The sequence below is a fragment of the Stenella coeruleoalba genome, assembly GCF_951394435.1.
Source record: "Stenella coeruleoalba genome assembly, chromosome: X".
In the NCBI taxonomy this organism is placed as follows: domain Eukaryota; kingdom Metazoa; phylum Chordata; class Mammalia; order Artiodactyla; family Delphinidae; genus Stenella; species Stenella coeruleoalba.
Window position 1 is genome coordinate 110387721 of NC_137152.1, and position 24501 is coordinate 110412221.

Sequence of the window (24501 nt, forward strand, 5' to 3'; positions counted from 1 at the left end):
GACCCAACACAGTCAAAAATAAAAATAAATAAAATAAATAAATTAAAAAAGACAGATTTCACACCTGGATTGATGGCTAATTTTTGTCATTTCAGTTAAAAGGTAAAAAAAAAAAAAACTAACCTCTTTGGCCCACAGAATCTACAGAGGACAGGACAGGTGGCCCGTGTCTTGCAGCTCAGGAAAGCCACTCAAGAATGAAAGACTTCCCTGAGTGGGAGCCAAGGGGCAACAGCTTTGGGCTGGCACGGGGGATCTGCCAAGGTGGGGCCCTGGCTAAAAAAGTTCCTGGCTGCTGCTTGAGGCAGGGCATCTCAGGCCAATGGGCTAAACGATCCTTGAGATGGCAACTCCCAGCACTTTTCAGGAATGACATTTCTATTCTAAATTTTCATGGTATGAGTGACCACAACAGGGCAACTGTAAATAGGCAAAATATCAGTTTTGTAGCTCAGAGGGTAAAGAACACAGAATCTGGGGGCAAAAGACCTTAGATGCACGCAAACCATCAAAAGACAGGACACTGGGGCCAGGGAGGGAAGGGTGGCAGTAAACAAATACTTATGAGACATACCCTGAAAGCACTAACCATAAAGGAAAGAAGCTGCTAAATTTCAGTTCATTAAAATAAGCTTCTGTTTATCAAAAGACATTATGAGAGTGTGAGGCAAACTACTGCACAGGGGCTAATAACTGCAATACAGATGTCCCAAGGGCTCAGAAGTAGAGCAGGTAAAATCTCCTACAGATCAATACGAAAAAGGCAGGTGACCGACTGGAAACAGGGGCAAAGGACTTGAAAAGGCACTTCACCAAAGTGAATCTCCAAATGGCCAATAAGGCACCCGACTCCATTAGTCATCCAAAAATATGGATAAATTCAGCGATGTGAAAATCAAGAACTTCTATGTAGCAGCAGACAGCAAGAAGACAAGCCACAAACTGGGAGAAGATATCTGCAACACATACAAGAAAGGAGAAGTTTCTAGAACATTTAAAGAACTACCAATGAGTAAGGAATAGACAAGTCAGCCAGAAAGTTTTGGGCAAAAGACCTAAACAAGCGTTCCACACAAGAAAAAACATGAAAGCTAACTAAAGGTATGAAAACATGCTCAACCTTTTTAATAATCAGGGAAATGCCAATGTGACATGTTATTTCATTACCACCAGAGATGGGCAAAAATGAAAAAGTCGGCAAGAATGTGAAGCAACAGGAATTCGTATGCACTGCTGGCAGGAGCACACAGACTACCTTTGAGGTATTTGAATCTGGCCTTCTTGTCCGCTTCATAATTTCCTCAATTCTCTATTTAAAGGAAAATAAAAATCAAACATGAAAACAGATTAAAAACAAAACACTGGTCCTGAAGAAGTTGATTATTTCCATGTTCCAGAAGCGGACAATATATATCAGTGACTGCTCCAACGCCACAGATATAACCGACGCAAGACCCTGGGCCGGCACCTGGGTGCCTTCCTTCAAGCCCAGTTTCATGATCATCTAGAAAACACCCTGAGCAGTGATGGGCGTACTTGTTATCCTAACACAGAAATCCAAATGACTTCTCACTCCTGATTTTGCCGACATGGAAGTTTATTACTTAGACTGAGCACATATTATTGCAAACCAATTAGAACTTGTGAACATGATTTTAGTCAGAACAGACCACGAGTGAAGCCGAGTTAATGAAAAGAATGCACCCCAACAATGCAACCCCGTCAGAGGTTTTGTTACTAGAAGGAGCACATGCAGGAGGGATAAGAGTTCCCTTCTTTCCTGAAGGTGAGGAGAGCTACAGCTCTCTGGCCTCCTCAGGGTGACTGATCTCCTGACAGAGACGCCATGAAGTACCTTGCTTGGTCCAGAGCCTTCCTTGCTCCCAGACAAGCCACGTGGGTTGCACAAAGTGAGGTCCTACCTTACAAACAGCCTGCGCCTTGGCTTCTCAGGGAAGCCTCCACCTTCTGCTTCTTCCCACTCAGTTGCTGAAATTTCCAGCCCAGTTTAGAAACAACTCTAACTTCCACCAACCCCTACCATGACCTGAGTGACTCTATTCAAAGGAGCTTTGTTCCCAGAGATTGGCTGTACAGAGATATCCCTGTAATGGTCATCAGTGGTCCACGAGGGAGACGTATGATCAGTAAAAGGAGATCATTCTAGGGAGAAGGGGTCAGATCCTTGGATAAGAGAGCACAGAGGGAAAACAACCAAGGCTAGCATATCACTTACTTGTCATTTTCTAAAACATGTTTTGATATCACATGCCCAACATTGTTTTAAACAAAGAATCAAACCCCCCAAACCGAGAGAAGGAGTACCTTTTTTCTTTCTAATCTCTCCTGCAAATTCTGTAACATAATTCTCTCGTGTTCCTTCTTGCGTTTGTCAGCCTCCTCCTGAGCTTTTATTTTCGCATCACTTTTCTAGAAAATTTGTACAAAAATATCATTTAATCTCAATATATCTGAATGACATCAGTGAAACAGTAAGATGTTATCCAGAATAAAAGAATGTAACCTTTTGATTGAGTACCCACATATATAACATTCAGGGATCATCAGTTTTCAAACCATTAGCAAACATACACAAGAACTAGCCTATTATCACAAGGATTTACAAGCCATGCTAATCCCCTTCAGGACCTCGGGGCTGTCAGACCACGACTGTTTCAAGTATGTATGTGATTGTGTAGTCTTCCACTGACACAGGCATCAGAAGCCAAGTCTTACACTTCTCAAAAGCAGCAAGAGGATTCCTAAAGGTACTTTCTCGAGGAATGCAAATGCATTACAATCATTTATGTAACATATTAATTGATTTTGATTAATGATACACTAAAACTGGAATATAAATTAGGCTACAACAATAATTTAAACTGAGTATAGTCTGAGCTCAGTTTGGGGGTTTATTTACCTGGTGATTTAAATTTACATGGGTGACATTCTCATCAGTGAATCTGATGAGGCATTCATAATTTGTATCTTATCTGTTGTGGCACAGGTGTTAAGTGTCACCACAGAATGCAGGGCTGGGAAGAGCGATCTGGATTTCCCGAAACCAAGCTGTAATATTATTTATGGAGACGAACTAAAGGACTGCTCATCTGTAATCTGCTGCTTTCTGCTTCTGTTTCACTTGTAAAACATTCTGGGATTCGGCCAAGGGTGGCTGAGAACAACTCACACAGACACGGTAACAGCGAGACTGTAATGTGAATGCAAGCAGAGCACGCAGCATCTGCTTGTTTTCTGTCGTGGAGAAATAGACTTTTGCTTTGGGTTTCTACTGAATTTTAGAATCTGGTTCTCATCCCTTGATCAAGTGGGGAGCCGGCAAACCTGGAGTTCCACTCTTTGGTCTTGTTGTTCTTGACTTCCTTCCTTCTTTATCTCCTTTGGTGGTTGCCCATCTCCAAATTCTGAGAACTCCTCTTGTTGGCCTTCATCTGCTTTCTTTGCTATGTCTTTCATTTTCCTGATGACACAGAATATTTAAATAACTCTTACTATGTGCATTTTTATAGTAAAGCTGCTTGTGTATAGTAATACAATTTCTATTTACACCAGATTCACCACTTTTTCTGTGTTGTTACTACACAGGATTTGCATAATTTCATCTTTTTTAAATGGGGGAAGCTAGCCCTTGGGAGTAGAAAAAGATTTCTGTCAAGTAGTGGGCTACTTTGCGTCTTAAAACACAAATGCGCGTGCTATAAAATCACTCCTTCTTAACTGTTTTAGACGTATGCTCACACCCAGTCTCACATGGGGGTGTGAGAGACGAATTTAGAGGAGGGTCTGGTGGTGCTCAGAGGAGAAAAGCCCAGTCTACAGTGACTGGTCTTCAGGGCTTTTAAAATGTTAAACTAGCTCTGTTTTACATGAAGCAATGAATAATATTCTTCAAGTTATAGGGGTGTTTTTTCTATTCATAATGTCTCCTCCTCCTTTCTCCCAAACCCATATAAGGTACATGGAAAGCATGTGACTGTGATTCAAAAACACTTAATACTTAAAAACAAAGTCAGGACTGTAGTTATTCTTTGCAGGCAGTGGACAGAGGTTTACATCAGAAGGCCCCAAATCAAATGGGCCTTGAGATCGAAGATCAAGAAACCTTTAGATTGAGGTAGAATGCACACAACTGTACATGACAATGGCAGCCCACAAGTCACTGGAAACCCAGGAAAACACAAGAAGTATCCTTTCCAGGTTTACAGATTTTTTCTTTTTTGGTAACTTTTTATTTTCAAACTTACAAAAAAGTTTCAAGCAAAGCTGCTTTACCAGTTACTAACTCTATGTGTGTGTATGTATTATTTTTTATGAACCGTCTAAGGATTGAATTCTGAACTAAAACAAAACTGTATTAAGAATGTCACTGGGACAAATGGCAAATTGAACTGCTGACTCTGAATTAGAAAATAAAATAATATTTTCCTGATATTAGTTATTATACTCTGGTTATGTCAGAGAATGGTTTTGTTCTTAGGAAGTATACACGGAAGTATTTAGTAGGAAAGGGTCATGATGTATGCAACTTATTCTTAAACAGGTTTACAAATTCTAAAGTTATAAAGGACTTTTGAAATAGAGAAAGGGGCTGATGCCAGTGAATGGCAACAGAAAGAGTCTTGTGTGATCACTCAGGTGCTCCTACTGAGATCCAGGCCCCTGACATGAGTTCAGGTCTCTATGCATCTTTACAGCACACCTGACGGCACATGACACATAGAGACTAAAAAGGACCATACAGTCATCTACACACCAGCGTCCTGTCTGCTTGAAATGCTCCCCACATTTGTTTAAAAGGCGACGAGTCATTTCTGATTCACACTGGAGAAAATGTCAGTTACTATTTGAGAACTTATAATACATCTAACTTGAGGATAAAGTCTGACTTCCAGAATTCAGGCCCCAGCCAAGATTTACAATATAGAAAGGATGATTTTGTGCCAACCTTTGTTCCATCTCTTTTTGTAGTCTTTCTTCCTCTTTTTCCTTTTGTTCACGAGCAAGGCGTCGTTTCTCTGCCAAAATTTTTGTTGCCTCCTCGGCATTCATAGGCCCTGGTGCGCTTTTATTACCAGACTCTAATTTAAATTAACATGTAAAACAGTTAAGTTTAGGGAACCTACTGCCTCTAAGTCCAACAAAGAGGTGCAAGACAACCTGTGATGTTAAAAAAAACCAAACAGTATGTCCGTGGTCTAAAATGTATAAATAAACTATAAGTGATTTATGTAACAGCTTTTGTTCAAAAGCCCAGCTCCCGCCCCCTCACCCCCACCCCCCAACAACAGAAGTAGCATATTGTTGATTTTTAACAACTACCTGTTCCAAAATGAAATAATGTACTCCTGCTTTGGTTTAGCTGTTTTGAGATACCTGACTGAATTGCCTCTATGGGAAAAAACTTAAGATATACTGAATATAGAGGAAGACAAGCTTATGCTCGGTCCAAATGAAGTGTACAGATCTTTTATTTTTTAAGTTATTTTGTCATGCCATGCAGCTTGCAGGATCTTAGTTCCCTGACCAGGGATCGAACCTGGGCCCTGGCAGCAAAAGCGTCGAGTCCTTAACCACTGGACCGCCAAGGAATTCCCTGAAGTGTACAAATCTTAATTACTCAATTAAACAAAAATATATCCAGCGTACATTGTGCAGCATCTTTACTAAATAAATACTGTTTAGCTAACTGTTGATAATAGTATGCTAACATATTTGGTTGATCATAAAGTGGCTAACTGTAGATAATCAAAGAAACCAAGACTATCACTAAAATAAAGTGACCACATGGAGGCATAACATTTTAGTTCATGTGACGAATTTGTTTTAAGTATGACGAATTTGTTTTAAATAAACTACATACAAAAATGAGGATTTCAGGGCTTCCCTGGTGGCGCAGTGGTTGAGAGTCCGCCTGCTGATGCGGGGGACACGGGTTTGTGCCCCGTGTCCTTCCTGCTAAAATCTGGAAGAAGACAAGGATGCCCACTCTCACCACTTCTATTCAACAACAGTATCGGAAGTCCTAGCCATAGCAATCAGAGAAGAAGAAATAAAAGGTATCCAAATTGGAAGCAAAGAGGAAAATTGTCATTATATGTAGTTGACATGATATTATATATAGGAAACCCACACAAGACTCCACACAGAAACTACTAGAACTGATAAACAAATTCAAATTTTTGCATCTATATTCAACAAAGTAGCAGGATACAAGATTAACATACAGAAATCCGTTGCATTTCTTTACACTAACAATGAAGTATCAGAAAGGGGAAAAAAATCCCTTTTAAAATTGCATCAAAAACAATAAAACACTTAGGAGTAAACCTGACTAAGGAGATAAAAGAGTTATATGCTGAGAACTATAAAACATTGATAAAGGAAACTGAAGATGATTTAAAGAAATGGAAGGATATCCCATGCTCTTGGATTGGAAGAATTAATATTGTTAAAATGGCCACACTACCCAAAGCAATCTACAGATTTAATGTGATCCCTATCAAATTACCCATGACATTTTTCACAGAACCAGAATAATCCTAAAATTTTTATGAAACCATACATAAAAGACTCAGAATATCCAAAGCAATCCCGAGGAAAAAGAACAAAGCTGGAGGCATAACCCTCCCAGACTTCGGACAATACTACAAAGCTACAGTAATCAAAACAGTGTGGTACAGGCACAAAAACAGACATATGGATCAATGGAACAGAAAAGAGAGCCCAGAAATAAACCCACATATCTATGCTCAATTAATCTTTGACAAAGGAGGCAAGAATATACAACAGAGAAGACACGGTCTTTTCTGTAAGTGGTGTTGGGAAAGCTGGACAGCCACATGTAAGTCAATGAAGTCAGAACACTCCCTCACACCATACACAAAAATAAACTCAAAATAGCTTAAAGACTATTAAAATATAAAACAGGACACCATAAAACTCCTAGAAGAGAACATAGGCAAAACATTCTCTGTCATAAATCGTAGCAATGTTTTCTTAGGTCAGTCTCCCAAGGCAATAGGAATAAAAGCAAAAATAAACAAATGGGACCTAATCAAACTTATAAGCTTTTTCACAGCAAAGGAAACCATAAGCAAAACAAAAAGACAACCTATGGACTGGGAGAAAATATCTGCAAATAATGTGACCTACAAGGTCTTAATTTCCAAAATATATAAACAGCTTATACAACTCAGTAACAAAAAAACAAAAGCCCAATCAAAAAATGGACAGAACTAAATAGACATTTCTCTAAAGAAGCCTTATAGATGACCAAAAGGCACACGAAAAGATGCTCACCACCACAAATTATCAGAGAAATGCAAATCAAAACTACAATGAGGTATCACCTCACACCAGTCAGAATGGCCATCATGAAAAAGTCTACAAACAATCAGTGTTGAAGAGGGTGTGGAGAAAAAGGAACCCTCCTACACTGCTGGTGGGAATGTAAATTGGTAGAGCCTCTATGGAGAACAGTATGGAGGTTCCTTAAAAACTAAAAATAGGGGGTTTCCCTGGTGGCGCAGTGGTTGAGAGTCCACCTGCCGATGCAGGGGACACAGGTTCGTGCCCTGGTCCGGGAAAATCCCACATGCCGCAGAGCGGCTAGGCCCATGAGCCATGGCCGCTGAGCCTGCGCGTCCAGAGCCTGTGTTCCGCAACGGGAGAGGCCACAACAGTGAGAGGCCCGCGTACCACAAAAAAAAAAAAAAAAAAACCAAACAACTAAAAATAGAGCTACCATATGATCCTGCAATCCCACTCCTGGGCATATATCTGGAGAAAACCATTAATTCGAAAAGATACATGCACCCCATTGTTCACAGCAGCATTATTTACATTAGCCAAGACATGGAAGCAAACCAAATGTCCATCGGCAAAGGAGTGGATAAAGAAGATGTGGTACATATATACAATGGAATATTACTCAGCCATAAAAAAAGAATGAAATAATGCCATTTGCAGCAACATATTAGGACCCAGATGTTATCATACTAAGTGAAGTAAGCTAGACAGAGAAAGACAAATAACATATGATATCGCTTATATGTGGAATCTAAGAAAATGATACAAATGAAGTTATTTACAATACAGAAATAGACTCACAGACATAGGAAACAATCTTATGGTTACCAAAGGGGAGGGGTGGGGAGGGATAAATTAGGAGTTTGGGGGCTTCCCTGGTGGCGCAGTAGTTGAGAATCTGCCTGCCAATGCAGGGGACACGGGTTTGAGCCCTGGTCTGGGAAGATCCCACATGCCGCGGAGCAACTAGGCCCGTGAGCCACAATTACTGAGCCTGTGCGTCTGGAGCCTGTGCTCCGCAACGAGAGGCCGCGATAGTGAGAGGCCCGCGCACCGCGATGAAGAGTGGCCCCCGCTTGCCCCAACTAGAGAAAGCCCTCGCACAGAAACGAAGACCCAACACAGCCATAAAAAATAAATAAATAAAATTTTAAAAAAAATTAGGAGTTTGGGATTAAAATATACACACTACTATATATAAAACAGAAAACCAACAAGGACCTACTATATAGCACATGGAACTATACTCAATATCTTGTAATAACCTATAATGGAAGAGAATGTAAAAAAAGAATGTGTATATTTATATATATATATGTATATTTATATATATATATATATATATATATGTATTAACTGAATCACTTTGCTGTACACCTGAAACTAACACAACATTGTAAGTCAACTGTATTTCAATTAAAATTTAAAAAAAACAAAACAGAAACAGACTCACAGACATAGAAAACAAACTTACGGTTACCAAAGGGGAAAGGAGCAGGGGGAGGGATAAATTAGGAGTTTGGGATTAGCAGATATGAACTACTATATATAAAATAAACAATAAGGTCCTACTGTATAGCACTGGAAACTACATTCAATATCTTGCAATAACCTATAATGAAAAAGAATATGAAAAAGAATACATATATAGCTGATTCACTTTGCTATATACCAGAAACTAACACAACATTGTAAATCAACTGTACTTCAATTAAAAAAAAGAATGGCAAAATACCAATAGGATACTTTTTGGAACCCACATACTGACCTGACACATGTATGGTCTATGTATGGGAACTGCCCTACAGCTCCTGAAGGAAACCTGCTCAGCCACAAATGGCTGGCGTGCTCTCTCCAAGGACGGAAAATACCTTAGGGCCATCCACTATCGGAGCTGGAGGGAAATGCAGGCACCACCTAGACCATGGCACTCATCCAACCCATCCATACTTCCAATATCAGTTCCAAAAATGGGGGTAAGAAGTTCCAGCAAGCAAACAAAAAGCAGTGTGCCAGCGTGACTGGTGAAATTCTCTTTATTTAAAAGAAAGTTCGCTTCCTAAAGTTCTCTGCACTGGGGAGTAAAATGACGTTGACAGTTCCCAAACTACCTTTTCTGTGTTGCTGAAATGAACTTCTTAGTGAACGAACTCACCTTCACAGATCATATCCTTTTGGCTTGCAGTCTCAGAGCTGTTAATGGTGTTAGAGATGGCTTCATTCCTCATTCCAATAGTACCTAATGCATTTTGTGCAAACACGGTACGCTGCATAGGAATTACTCCACAGGAAAAAGAAAACTGCGTCGACTGTTTTGACGTGGCGGGTGAAGGTGACGGGGGGCGATTCTTTTGGATTTGCCTGCTGGGAAAAAGTAATAGTTAATGGGGGAAGTCTGGTATGGTTTTGTAATACATATGTGATGATTTTTAGTGTACCATTTCATAAGCTGTAATGTCTTGACTTTATGATATAATGATATTTTATAACAAAGGTAAATCCATTTTTAAAAGCTCTTCCCTTTATATTTACATTACCATGCATACTAAATTATTTATGAAACACTGATGTGAAATTTATCCTGGTAAAATACGTATCAGGAACAGTGGCAAATAAGCTACTTACCTAGCACTGATGGGAGATGGAGGACACCACCTGCTTGTAGGAGAAGATGACCATCTATAACACGGTATCTGTGATGGTGATAGGCGCTTCTTCGTAATCGGGTTTGAGGCCTGTTTGTCCGTTCCTGATTTCTGAACAGATCAATACAATCAGATAAGAAATTACTAGCATTACCTTTTGCAGCTGGCTTTTCAAGAGAAAAATATTCTGAATAACATATAATTATAGCTCCTTAAACTCCCAATTTTCCTTTCATGCATGAGCATCAGGTACAGAGATACATTCTTCCAGACTAACAATTTATATTACACAATTCAAGCATGTCAGAGAAATAATTTAAAAGAATTCTTTTACTTCAAAACCTACTTTTATTTTTAAATCCTAATTGAGGTTTGCAATAGTTCTCAAAAACGTTCCTTCAGAGTTTAGAAACACAGTTCATATAAACTGCTTTATTTTGTCTCTTCTACTAAAAATTAACCAATATTCCAGCTTTGGGGGGGTAAACTCTGCAACAACGAATATCATATAATTTTAAATTATTAAAGTGAATTTATTTTATCACAGAACGCTATAAATAAGAAGTTGCTTATGTTGTGAAATCTGACCTATCATAATCTATACAACAAAACATACAGATTTTAATAGAAAATTTCTCAATGAAAGGCACTTGTCGAACCTGTGAAGAGTCTTTCATTTTCACCTTGGAAGACATTCCCATGGTCACCGCAGGGGAGGCCTCGGGGGGCGCCTCCATACTTGCCTCAGAGGGCACTTCTGTACTCTCCTCTGGGGATGCTTCCACGGTCGCCTCAGGAGATGCTTCCACACTAGCCTCAGATGACGCTTCCGTGCTCACCTCTGGGGACGAGTCCACGCTCACCTCTGGGGATGAGTCCATGCTCACCTGTGGGGACGGATCCACACTCGCCTCAAGGAACAGATCCTCGCTTGCCTCAGGTGATGTTTCCACGCTAGTGGGGGGTGTTCCTGCGCTCGCCTCTGGAGGTGCTTCCAGGCTCACCTCGGTGGATACTTCCAAGCTTGCCTCGGGAGGTGCTTCCACGCTCACCTCAGGGGATACTTCCAAGCTTGCCTCGGGGGATACTTCCAAGCTTGCCTTGGGGGGTGCTTCCACGCTCACCTCCAGGGGCACTTCCACACTCGCCTTGGGGGCCGTTTCCACGCTTGTCTTAGAGGGTGTGTCTACTTTCTCCTGGGGAGGTATTACCACTGTTGACTTGTGAGGCACTATGGTACTCTTCAATTCATCACTGCTGTGCTTAAGCAGGGGCATGTTTACATATTGGAATATATTGTGGATGCCTGTAGGTAAATGAGGACAGAGAGTGAAATTCCACACAGCTAGAAATTTGATAAGACAGAAATGCACCATGTAACAATATAAAAACAAAGAGACTGCATTTATTAGGAAATGACAGGGATTACACACAACACAGAAATGTTTACTGAAATGGATCACAGACACAGAACAGAAGCATCGCAAAGTTGGTACTTCAGAAGCAGCACCACCACCAAGAGAGGCATTGTGAAAACAGTCCACTCCAGACGAAAATAAGATGCTTCTCCAAAGCTGATGTTTGCCGTAAGCCATTTCTATTTTAATCACACTATAGTTCAGAAATGATTTTCATAGAAAATTACAAGACCTTCAATGCTTTTTAAAAGTAATCTAAACAACGTCACCAAGGCCAGGGATCTTACCATTACAGGTGATTACGTAAGGCATTCTATATATGATCGTTTTAAAATAGAGTATAAAAAAGCATTTTCTCACCCATACTAAAAATTGTAATAAGACATTAATCAGAATGAGCTGGATCTCCAAGGTCTCTTCCAGCTTTAACAATCTAAATATTTTTAGCCTAACAAATGGACAAAAGTCCTAATATCCGGTACCAGCTAAGATAGAGGAAAGTGATAATACTAATGTTGGGAACCAGGCAACCTCATGCACTGCTGGTGGAAGTATGGATTGGTATATGCTCCCTGGGAAGCATGTTGGCAATAGTGTATCAAAAGCCATTCTAAAAAGTACACACTCGGGACGTCCCTGGTGGTCCAGTGGCTAAGAATCTGCCTTCCAATGCAGGAGACAAGGGTTCGAGCCCTGTTTGGGGAACTAAGATCCCACATGCCGCGGGGCACTTAAGCCTGCATGCTCTAGAGCCCACGCGCCGCAACTAGAGAGCCTGCGTGCCGCAACTACTGAGCCCACGCATGCACACCAGAGAGAAGCCTGTGCACCACAACAAAGATCCCGCATGCCGCAACTAAGACCCAACGCAGCCAAATCAATCAATCAATCACTATTTTTTTAAAATAAAAAGTCCACACTCTTTGTTCTTGCAATTTCACTTTTAGGTTATTCTGAAGAAAAAATCAGATAAATAAATGAAAATGTATGTATGAGATTACTTACTACAGCATTGTTTAATAATATAATTTAATAATTATATTTAAATATAATCCAAATATTCAACACAAAACTTGGACTATACTAAGGCAGTCATTAAGAGTAATAATATACAATTTTTGGACATAGAAAACAGTATATGTTGAGTTTAAACAAAAGCAGGTTACGATCCCATTCTACTAAAAAATATGTAAACGCAAAGAAAATATTCAGTTATCAGTGGGTATTGGAATAATAGAAAATTATATTTAAAAATTTTCTACACTAAATATTTATTGCTTTATAATAAAGTGATTTTTTTTTTTGGCCATACCACGTGGCTTGTGGGATCTTAGTTCCCTGACCAGGAACAGAACCTGGGCCCTCGGCATTGAGAGCATGGAGTCCTAACCACTGGACCACCAGGGCATTCCCTAAAGTAAACATTTTAAGGAAGGTGTTTGGTGGTAGCTTTCTAAAGACTTGGTAAATATAAGACTCGGTTATTTTTTAGTCCCTCACTTTTGGTAGAGAAAGCATTTTACTTACATACTTGTATGTGCCTAAACAGTCACTTATTTAACACTGACTGTGCTACAGAAAATAGAGTAAGTATAATAACTAGATTTCTAATAACTACAGAAATTTAAGGTAAAATATTGAGGTTTTTAATAGGAGTAATATATTAAAATAAAATGAAAGTAATTAGAATACCTTACAATAGACTCAGGGGAGACTGGTAGAAAATAATCTGACACACATACAACTAGGCATAAACAAAGTTGAGGATTACCAAGAGAAGTAAAGCTGCACTACCACAAAGTCTGTGACAGCACTTTGGTTTACTAATCATACGGATATAGACATAAAAATAAGCAAAGGGGGTGGGATATATTCTGGAAAGGAAAAAGTGGAGAAAAAAAGACAAAAAGGATGGGAACAATGCACTAGAGCTCTCCATTACTAAGGACTTACTATCTAAAGGCATGTCTAACATGATATGTAACCTATAAATGAGAAAATCCACATAACCCTGAAGATCTGTTTTATTTTACTAACAATCTTTATGTTCTTAATTAAAAGCTAAAGAGCCACTCAATGTTGTTCTTCCACATTTTAAGAAAAAAAGAAGGGTGGAGTAGGACACTTTCTCCCTTGATATTATTTAAGTTTTTCTATATTTTTAAAATCCAGTACTTTTCACAGTACTGTGATACACTTAAACACAGGTTAAGAAACCCACTGTTTTACAATTTAACAACCAAAGGTCCCTATCTCATCCTATAAATTAAACTGATAACTATTCTACCCTGCTAGAAATCATAAATATGCAACATAAAATGTTGGGTAGAATCACTCATTTGCAAAGTATTGATTCAAATTATTTTTATGCCTTACTGTAGAAAACTAAGTGATACAACCTACTTTTAAGCACAAATACTAACACTTTCAGGCACTCTACTCTATGCCTGTTACCTGGAGTACTGCTTCCAGAAATTAATAATGAAACAGCACTTTTGTTCCTGGCTACTGACGCTTTTGTTGGGATGAACAGGAGACGGATTAAATTATTCTCCCAAAGACTAGTGTATAACTGACAAACTAAATGATGAGAAAAAAACAGAAAGGATTTGATTCGAGGTCTCACAAATAAATGCAAAGCAAGAAGGAGCAATGTGAACTGCTGCAAATGATAACTTTCCCAGCCTAAAAGCAGAGGCAATGAGAGCCACACATATATAACAGGACTGAAAACTGCCACCTGATGGGACTACACTGTTAGGGAAAAGAATACCTGAATAGAGGGGCAAAGGCCCCAGCATACCACAATAACCCCAAAGCAGGAATCCAGGTAATGTATCTAGCAGAACCATACCCAATGTATGGAGTCTCTACAGAGGAACTCACACGTGGAGAAAATAGTTGTACATGACAAAACAACTCTGACATGGATTCCTCCAGATGTATGTCACTGACAGTCATATTGGTCAAGTCGATTGCCAATAGCTCCAAGAGACTGAGTGAATTATTCTGTTAAAAGTAAATCTTGTAAATAGCTTGCTCCAATAAATTTTTATGTTCAAAAAGATCCCTGTGGGGGCTTCCCTGGTGGCGCAGTGGTTAAGAATCCACCTGCCAATGCAGGGGACACGGGTTCGAGCCCTGGTCCGGGAAGATCCCACATGCCACAGAGCAACTAAGCCCATGAGCCACAACTACTGAAGCCCACGTGCCTACAGCCCGTGCTCCACAACAAGAGAAGCCACTGCAACAAGAAGCCCACACACCGCGACGAAGGGTAGCCCCTGCTCGCTGCAACTAGAGAAAGCCCGTGCACAGCAACAAAGACCCAACACAGGGCTTCCCTGGTGGCGCAGTGGTTGAGAGTCCACCTGCCGATGCAGGGGACACGGGTTCATGTCCCAGTCCGGGGAGATCCCACATGCCACAGAGCGGCTGGGCCCGTGAGCCATGGCCGTTGAGCCTGCGCGTCCGGAAAAAAAGACCCAACACAGCCAAAAATAAAAATAAATAAATTTATAAAAAAAAGAAAAAAGATCCCTGTGACAATGACATTTGTTATAAGAGGATGTGACCTGAATCAATTAAATGGAGAGTCTTCTGTAAGTGAACAGTTTGTTACGGAAAAGAAAGGAAAATCATGTTTAACAGGGAAAACTTAGGGGGGTGTTAGAAACAACTTTACATAAAGAAGTACTTCAGTAATAATTTGGAAATCTTGTGTGTAATCATCAGCAGTGAAAACACACCCAAAGGATAGATGTAGATTATGCTGTGAAGCAACAAAGCAAAGCTTTGAAGTTCAAAATGTTGCCGGTAATTTAGAACTTCAATGTGCGAACTGATGAAACATTTGAAGGGAATCAAGTGCTTCAGGACAACTCTGTCTATACCAACATTCTGTGACCTCCTCAGCTTCACTGCAGAATTATATATTTCATTTGAAGACTCTTCTGGCTTCAGCCAAATAAGCATGGCACCAAAGTACATTTTTTAGTTAAAGAAGGGATATTTTGGCTTCCAATGTTTTGGAATGGCTTTTCAAGCAGCTGAATGTTGACATAAATAAAATGCTTTTAAACGACCATTTAAGACCGGTACATAGAAATAACTAACCAGGTGTTTTTTCTTCCACTTGTTCTGTAGATGAATGCAGTTTGCTACATCTTCTATTCAGAGATGAGCTTCTCCTCTTTTCTGTTGTTTCTGGAGATCAAGGGCAAAGAATTTTACCTTTTACAAGCTGTTTATATATATTATTTCAGGGGTGAGCCACCCGTTCCCAAACATTTTTTATCTTATTTAAATTTCAAGTATTATGCAGAAATTTTACATGCCCAAACTTAAAACTAGTTTACTCTTTAAGTAAGTTATACGAAGTGAAATAAAATTATTTAGGAAACAGTAAAAATTAAGCGGGAAAATCTGATACTGACAACATCAAAGTTCCCAAATTAGGAATATACAACATTTAATTTTGGACACAGTCCATAACATCTATTACTAAAGTAATTTATAGTTCAGTTTTAACTTGGTTTTTTTGGTTTTTTTTTTTTTGGCTGTGCCACGCGGCTTGTGGGATCTTAGTTCCCTGACCAGGGATTGAACCCAGGCCACGGCAAGGAAAGCACCAAGTCCTAACCACTGGACTGCCAGGAAAGTCCCTTAACTAGCATTTTTTAAATAAAAATGATCATTAACATTTGGTATAGATGTCACAATTTTATCAACCCAAACCAGTCATATGGGAAAAGACACTTTTGTGTCTTTTCCATTTCACTTGAAATATTATGGTTCAGGATACTGATGAAAGTCTTTAAAGAAGAACTTCTCTTTTGGGAACCTCTAAATTAAAGTACGTATGACAACATAGCATCTTGTGAAAATTCTTGAATTGATAATGTAATTGCACAGCATGAACCACAGAAGTGTAATCAATTCGACCATGTGATGAAATCACCTATCCCTCATTATCACACTGCAAGAAATGACAAAATAGTGTGAACAGTTATTATAAGTCAGCAGTGAGCAGAAGAAAAACAGACTATTTGAATCAGTCAAGATTTAAAGCAACGCTATTTAAAATATCACAGGTTAGATTATAAACTTCATTTGAGTTTGAAATGTTCATCTCTCTGGATTGAACAGGTTTTATTTCAATTTGAAGGGATTTTACAAAGGTAAGCCACTGAAAATATTGATTTTATTTTCAATAAAATTATTGGAATCATTAATTTAACGGCATTCATCATTTCAGAGTGTGCAATATACTGTAACTTTAAGCAAACTCTTTCATAAAGTATCTTCCACACATACCTTCTTATATTAAAAAGTTACTTGGAATTGTTCCTTCAGCGCAATTCAACTAATTATTAACTTGAAAGTCATCACCTGTCCCTTCTCTTTACATGTCTCATTGATACAGCAGGCACACATATTAATGAAAACACACTAGTGTTTGTTCATTATATTAAAAATGTAATAAATGTCTGTGCAAGAAATCTCTGCTAATTCCTCCAAGCAATTAGATAGTAAAACATGGCCAATGCTTATGAAACTATTAAAATAAATTAAAATGAAAGTATATAAACATAACATTACAATGAATGTTACCTAGTTTTTCTAAAGGATTGAGTTTGTGAATAATAAATTAATTACATGACAAGCAAGGTGTTAAAGAAAATCCTCCCACATTAATCTATGAATGAACCTGGACTATACATAAAAGTGCTCTGGGAAAGCATATTGAGGGTGAGGGTGGAAAGTGGATCAACTTTTATTGGACCATTACAAGAGAAAATTAGATGCACCAAGACTGACAAACAATGAAAGACCTCTCAAGTTCATCGTTGGAAACTGTAAGAGTTCTAAAAGTACAAATAACGTAAGGATGAACAAAACAAAAATCCTTTTCAACATATTAAAACTATAATATTTAGACAAAAATGGAAATCTTTCCTATTAAGTTAGACAATTAACTAATTATACTTTAAATGAGGTCCAGAATCTTTTGCTGTAGTGGAATTTTAGAGCAATCAGCATTGCTCAAAAAACTGCCAAGGCACCTAATAATACAAAAGAAACATTTTTAATTCAAACTATAATTATGCCTTTGTCTCAATTCACAAGGTACAAAGGTGGTATTTCTTCTTTTCTTACGGCTAAGTTTGAGGGAATGATGTGGAGTATGTCTGCCATGTCTTTTTCCTGCCCAGATCACTTCTGTTTTTTTCTCCATATGGGTATGGCTGTCTAATCCATTTCAATTATCAATGAGAAGCACCATGTACTACAAGCCAGAAATGGTCACTGACACACACTCTGGTAAAGATTTTTTTTAAAGATAAGGAACTCTAGGGAATTCCCTGGCTGTCCAGTGGTTAGGACTCCGTGCTTTCACTGCGTAGGGTACGGGTTCAATCCCTGGTCGAGGAACTAAGTAAAATCCCACAAGCCGGGCAGCCAAAAGAAAAAAAAAGAAAAAAAGGAACGCTAATTAAAAGTGCAAACACTAGGAGCAAAAGGTATTTGAAGTATCCATAGTAGATAACTTTGTTTTATTTTAAAGAACACTGCATTACCTGCAGGAAGAGTTGTAAAGTGGAGCTTAGCAATACTTCTCTCATTAAACACTGTTACCACTTTATTTGCTTTGGGGGAAAACATGGACTTGCTAGTGGAATGTACAATTTAAATACCATGATCCATCCATCAAATGACTAAAATATAAACCATAAATAAGTATGGAGGAGTGGAAATCACCGAATTTCTTGGGGTCTTAACTATACAACTAGGAAGGTAATTATACTTGCCTGTCAACTTTATATATATGTGAAGCAGATCAACCTGTCCACTGCTATATATATGCTATTATTTTCCTTAAATGAGGTAATATTCATGAAACTTAATGAAAACTGAATGACCAGTCTAGTCCCTAGAAAAAGTGATTTCATTTATAGGTTAAATAGAATATGAATTAATTCTAAAATAAATTATTGTACCACCTAATGGCAATGTCTTTTGGTCAAAATATGTTTCATATTTGTTGGGCTACCTAAGCCCAACAAACCCATCTGATATGATTAGTACACAAATCAAGAAACAAGTATTTATACTGATGAAAATACAGAATAGTAATGACCATCTCTACTGTAAAACAAGGTGGTGTTCTTCTGAAATGTCCTACAATCTAAATAAGTGGTACTGTGGAAATACATATAAAGAATTGATTTCATTGGTTTGAAACTCAGTAGAATACACGAAATAACTACTTACTCTTGGTAATAGAATTTTGAGGACTTGCAGATGACACTTGTTTATGTAATCCAGAAGTCCCCTGTTCAAGCTTTTCAGTAGATACAGAATGTCTGTTGGCTGAGAAAAGATATAAGATTTACTGTACTCATATTTAAACAAGCATCACTAGCTGAAACAAAATGAGTTCATGATGTACTTCTATGGAGCATAAACTATATAAATTTTACTTACATTTTATGCAACTGTATAGAATTATGTCCACACATAGGAAAAATTTACAGTACATCAATATTAAACAAGACTATTTTTAAAATATGCACTGGATAAAGCTGTGTAAAACTTATCAATTATTATTCATTTTTACACTGATTACAAGTTTAAATGGTAAGATTTTGGATATAGTGGATACAATACAATTACTATAAAATTTCACCTGGTTCTTTGGCGATCTCACGTGACACAAATTTAAACGCATGCCAAAGAGTAAGTACATGGCAGTGTTTTCACCTAGGATACAAACCTCAAAACCTTTTGTAGTAAATGCAACCTTATACTAGTAGCCAATATTTACATGTGAAAATGAATGAACTTAAAGTTTAGCAGCTGTATTAATTACCAGTTTTATTCTGATAGTTCACTGTTGTAGAGCCTTCCCATGACCATCTTTTTTGATAATCAATACGGCTGCTCCGTTCCAGTGTACGATGAAGGGCAGCTTTGAATCTCTCCTATTTAAAAAAAACGCCAACAAATTTTTACATATGCATTATATTGATTAGTATAATTTTGATCTGTCGGTTATAAAATACCCCCACTACCAAATTTTCCAATCAGGCAAATTTTTTTAAATAAAAGATAGAACTGGAAACATCTCAGGTAAAAAGTTAAAGTTCAATACATCTCGGGTATCAATCCACGTTCTCCCGAATAACGGTTTTAATCTTATGGACACGAATCAAGGAGCTGACTGTGCTTCCCTCTTTGCTTATTATATCATTAGGAAATTTAGAACCAAACGTGTAGCCTATTCTAGCAACTATACAAAGACTGAGTGGCACACTTTGGTGTATGCTAATTATACCTTATGTTTTATTATTTTCTTACTTTAATTTCCCCCTCTGCTTGATTCCCTCAACCACTTATTTTCTCATCTGGTTGTGGTATGTCTTTTTTAAAATATACCTTAAATTCTTTGTAGAATGAGGCAGGAAAAACAAATCAACTAATACACATATGTGAAATCTATGCCAGATCATCTGTTATACCCACATTTGTAACATCTTAAATTCTGGCGTTAACTAATCAAATTTTTAAAGAGATGTGTTTGTCTTGACCTCAGCTTCAATTTGAACTGGGCAGGATAACAGCTCTACAAATGTAAATGCTACACTGTGGCGAAACAAGGCCATTGCTGGAAATGAGAGGCAGTTTTCTTTTTTCAGCTATTCCTCACCCTGTGCTGTAACATACCATGGACTACACTCAGGTAAGCAAATCAACTCAGGGCCAGAAGGTTTTCTATTCTTCCCTGACAACAATCGTTTCATAGCAACATCATCCTTACGATGTTCCCACCGTTTCTCTGAGGGCAAATAGGGTAAACATACTAGGAAAACAGAGAGTCACCCATATCCTCTGAGAAAAGCAACTGCAATTCTTAAGATAAAACTTATCTAATGGCAATATTTTAAAATTATATTTTATAACAGAAAGTAAGTTTTTTTTCTAAATTAGTTAGACACCCAAAAAGTATAATAAAGACTAAAAACAGAGAATCTTCTTGTATTTCTCAAACATCTCTGATTCCTAAGCATTCTAACCTGCTGTTTGCAGATGCGCTGACCCTCTGTGCTCTTTCAGGTTCCTTCCAGGAAGGCACCTGTGGCTCCCGTGCAAGCTCCCGGCCTGCCTCCCGTGCAGCCCCGCCCACACTCGCCCCTCCTCAGCACTCCTCTTTTCCTCCGTGCAGCCTCCTCACAGTGTCGACCTGTCCCTGCTCTGTCTGGGACTCCCCCATGCTGGCTCTCAGGGGTCGGTTCTCTTTTGCCCTTTCTCCTTGTCTTCTGGCCTCTTCCCCTGCCCTGTCTCTGGCTCCCGCTCTGTCTACAGTATCATTTTGTTGCTTCTTCTTTCTTGGTGTTCTCTCTCTCAGGTTCCTCTTTCTCTAAGATTGTCTTTTTTTCTCCCAGTCCCCAGGACTCTCTCTCCTCCAGGGACCCTCCCCGACTCTGTGCACAGTTTTCTATTTTACTTTCTTTGGTTCTCTCTTTACCTAGTTCAGTCTCTCTGGCCTTCACTCTCTTAACCACAGAGAAGTAAATTAAGGAGATGTTTCACAGAGGAAGACAGAGAGTGACACAAGTTCTGAATGAGAATTCATTAAATACTGGAATGTGCTAGAAGGAAAAAAAAGACAGAGAAGGTGCTAGTGGACCATGGACAGGGAAGAAACAGCACAGGAATAGTCCTAGAATAAGGAAGATTCGCCAACGGGGGTAAGGGCTAGGGGGTGAGGCATTTGCAAGAGCCAACTGTGTGCAAAAATTAGGAGGAAAAGCGAGCACCACAGAGAAGGGGGCTCTTAGGGAGAAATGAAACCAAAGAGAAAAGGAGAGGGAAAAACATTTTAAAATTGGACCAACAGAAAAAAAAGAGAGGGAGATAAAAACCCATATACTGAGAGAAGCAGAAACTCTATAAAGATGGGGAGAGAAAAGAGGGAGAAGCTAAGACAAAGAAAGCAGAAAGAAAAGGGAGGTGCCTCGGGCAGAAAAAGGTCAGTCAGTCAGACAGAGAGCCAAAGACAGACCAAGGCTCACTCAGGGACACTTGAGAGTCACTGGAACAAAGAAAAGAGGGAATGACAGCGAGGAACAGGACAGAACATGTGAATTCAGAAGGAGCCAAGGACACTCAGGAGAGCTGTGGAACAACCTACAGGGGAACAACTTGGAGCCACAGAGAATCATACAGATTGAGACAGGCAGCCAGATGCCCACACAACAGTCAAAGACAAAGTGAATGAAGAGCGCCAGAGGGGGAACGAGAGGGCACGACAGAGGCGGTGACTCATAGCAACAGAGTGCCAAAGACACCAAAGCAGAGTCCCCACAGGAAAAGAGAGCAGGGCTACAGAACAACAGAGGGAAAAAAGGAACAAGAAGGGGGGGGGAGAGAGCGCAAAGGAGAGAGAGCCAGGGAACCGTGGGAGAGTGCGAGGCTCTCGCTTGGCTGGGCCTCTGCCACTCACGCCACTCACTCGATGAGCCGAGTGCTGAGGTGAGAAGCAGAGCAGGTCAGGGTCACAAGGGGGCCTCTCAGAGGCCCTGGGACGGTGGATAGGTGAATACTAGGCAATGGGACAACACTTTTGTAGGATAGAAAGCCGCTCAGAGCAAAGCCCAGGCCGCAGGCACCCTGCAAGTGGACAGGGTTCTCTCCCTGGACGTGCAAGGCTCGGATCAGGATGGGGCAAGAGGTGCTAATGTTGAAGGAAAGATGAAAGAAGAATTGGGATTGGTTCCAGTAAAAGCAGAGAAGGGCTAAGAAAAAAGTACTGCAGAACCAGGCAACACAGTGCATCATCTGATTAACAGCCTAGAAAAACATGTACCCTTTCTTCCTGTAACTTTTCGTTTCTCTTTTTTTCTGCAGATATTCTCCGTTGTTCATCCTTTTCTTTCTGTTCCCTCAGCTTTCGCTGCTTTTCTTCCATCTGTTTTTCGTATAGGATCTTAGACTTTCTTTCTTTTTCAAGTAGTTGTGTCTCTTTATTAGCTGAAATATTCCAAATGCAAGGTAAGAGCCAAGAAAATATTTAAGTTTTCCACATTACAGACAGAGAAGGAAAAAGTTTATATTTTATTCTCTTTCTTAAAAATAACATAACCTGTGCTAATGACTAAAGACTTATTATATAAGTGAACAGAGATGGCCACAAAAGAATCATTTCCACTGGGTGTTCGTTTAACTCCTGAGAACTGAATTGGCTTAGATGACTCTCCTGTCCGAACTAAAATTCCAAATTCAGAAGAAATGTTTTCTTTCATGTGATGTTTCTGCTGACTTGAGCTGAAGTCAAACCCCATCAGATTAATATGCTATACATTAAAACAAGATGTAAAAAAAACACATGGCCAGAATATATGTTTTTTTTCCCTTCTACTAGGAAACTTCTTTTCAAAGGCCTCATCTAGACAGACCATCTTAAGCATGCCAGTTTGACCTTCGTGGGCTTTAGGCACATACCACATTACTGACCAGCATGATGCTTTCCTGCGTTCAAATTTCCCCTCACTAAAGCCTGGAGAGCCATCTATGAAGTTGTAAAATACTCTTCTAAAGAGCTACAGGAAGAAACAGCTCCTCACCAAAACAAAGACAATTTTGCTTGCTATTTTATTTGAATGAACTTGAGCACTAGTTTTGCAGTGGATTTACAGGGCCAGATGAGAAAAATACATAGATGAAAAAGTATTCTCTCAAGGTGTAGAAAGATTATTCTTTTAGATTCTAATTGATACAAAGTTACACTTGAAAAGCATAGCAATCAGTGAAAGATACCATATCCATGTTAGGATTATTAGCAACTCCATTTTTTGTTTTTTTGGTTTTTGTTTTTGTTTTGGAACCCACCCCCAGCAGTGAAAGCAGACTGCTAACCACTGGACCGCCAGGGAATTTCCTCATTTTTGTTTCTAAGTCATTTTTCTGAAATCCCATTTTGCTTGTTTCTACAAATGTTGAAGAAATTTTCATACCTTAATTTTCAGAAAATTAAAGCTAACAGAAACTACTAGTTCAAAAATAAAACAATTTGGTCAAATATTTTTCATGGACCTTCTTTATCTCATTTAGTATAAGCTCTTAATCCAGTATAACACATACTGTAAAACGTGTAATCTATCATATGAACAGATTAAAAAGTAAGTAAAACCACTTTGGAAATATATAACTTTAACGTAAAATTCACTCATTTTAATTTTTTTAAAAAAAGTCTAAAATATACCATCATCTTGTCTTTTTTTCTCCTCTCTGCGCTCCTTTGCTAATCTTTGCTTTACATCATTTTTAAGCACAGATCCATCTATTACTAAAAAAAAAGAAAGAATACAGTTAGACATAGGATATCAAACTTTAAGGATATAACACTTTGACATCTATCAAAGCATTCTAGAAATTATACCTGGTTTAAATGGTGATTTTATATTTGAGGGCTGTGATGGAAGAGCACTAAAGCTACCCTGACTCCGTCTTTCTTCAGCAATGGCATTAGCAGCAGCAACTAAAATACAGGGAGATAAAGGAAAGGGATTCGATATTAAGAATACAAACAGTGGGACTTCCCTGGTGGCACAGTGGTTAGGAGTCCACCTGCCAATGTAGGGGACGCGGGTTCGAGCCCTGGTCCGGGAGGATCCCACATACCCCAGAGCAAGTGGGCCCGTGCGCCACAGCTACTGAGCCTGCGCTCTAGAGACCAGGAACCACAACTACTGAGCCCACGTGCCACAGCTACTGAAGCCTGCACACCTGGAGCCCGTGCTCTGAGACAGGGGAGGCCACTGCGGTGAGAAGCCCACGCACCACAACGACCCAGCTCGCCACAGCTGGAGAAGGCCCGCATGCAGCAACGAAGACCCAACACAACCATAAATAAATTAATTAATTTTTTAAAAAAGAAAGAATACGAACAGCTAATCCAGGGGTGGCAAAGCACAGCCAATTGTATCTTCGATGATAAAGGACAGAATCTCTTCTACAAGGCAAAATCATGACAGACTCTGGGTCAGCAAAGACATAATGAGTACCTATGATGTTCAACAATAATTCAACAAAGAATTAACAGTGTT

General features: G+C 39.1%; 1 protein-coding gene across 4 annotated transcripts in view; it reads right to left on the reverse strand.

Moving 5' to 3' along the window:
• The window catches only part of MAP7D3 (MAP7 domain containing 3), a 35006-nt gene that overhangs the window by 4883 nt on the left and 5622 nt on the right, over positions 1-24501 (reverse strand). Inside the window, exons 2-14 of one of the 4 annotated variants that reach the window (XM_079911644.1) lie at positions 23835-23933; positions 23658-23741; positions 22263-22426; positions 19266-19377; positions 18668-18766; positions 15509-15598; positions 10634-11280; positions 9955-10085; positions 9485-9690; positions 4967-5099; positions 3346-3481; positions 2326-2430; positions 1256-1309 (exon numbers count right to left, since the gene is read on the reverse strand). In XM_079911644.1, the coding sequence (XP_079767770.1) occupies positions 1256-1309; positions 2326-2430; positions 3346-3481; positions 4967-5099; positions 9485-9690; positions 9955-10085; positions 10634-11280; positions 15509-15598; positions 18668-18766; positions 19266-19377; positions 22263-22426; positions 23658-23741; positions 23835-23933 (2060 nt within the window). Of the gene's footprint in view, positions 1-889; positions 1310-2325; positions 2431-3345; positions 3482-4966; positions 5100-9484; positions 9694-9954; positions 10086-10633; positions 11281-15508; positions 15599-18667; positions 18767-19265; positions 19378-22262; positions 22427-23657; positions 23742-23834; positions 23934-24501 lie in introns of those variants that run through there. The other 3 variants (XM_079911643.1, XM_079911646.1, XM_079911645.1) reach the window with 3 other exon arrangements.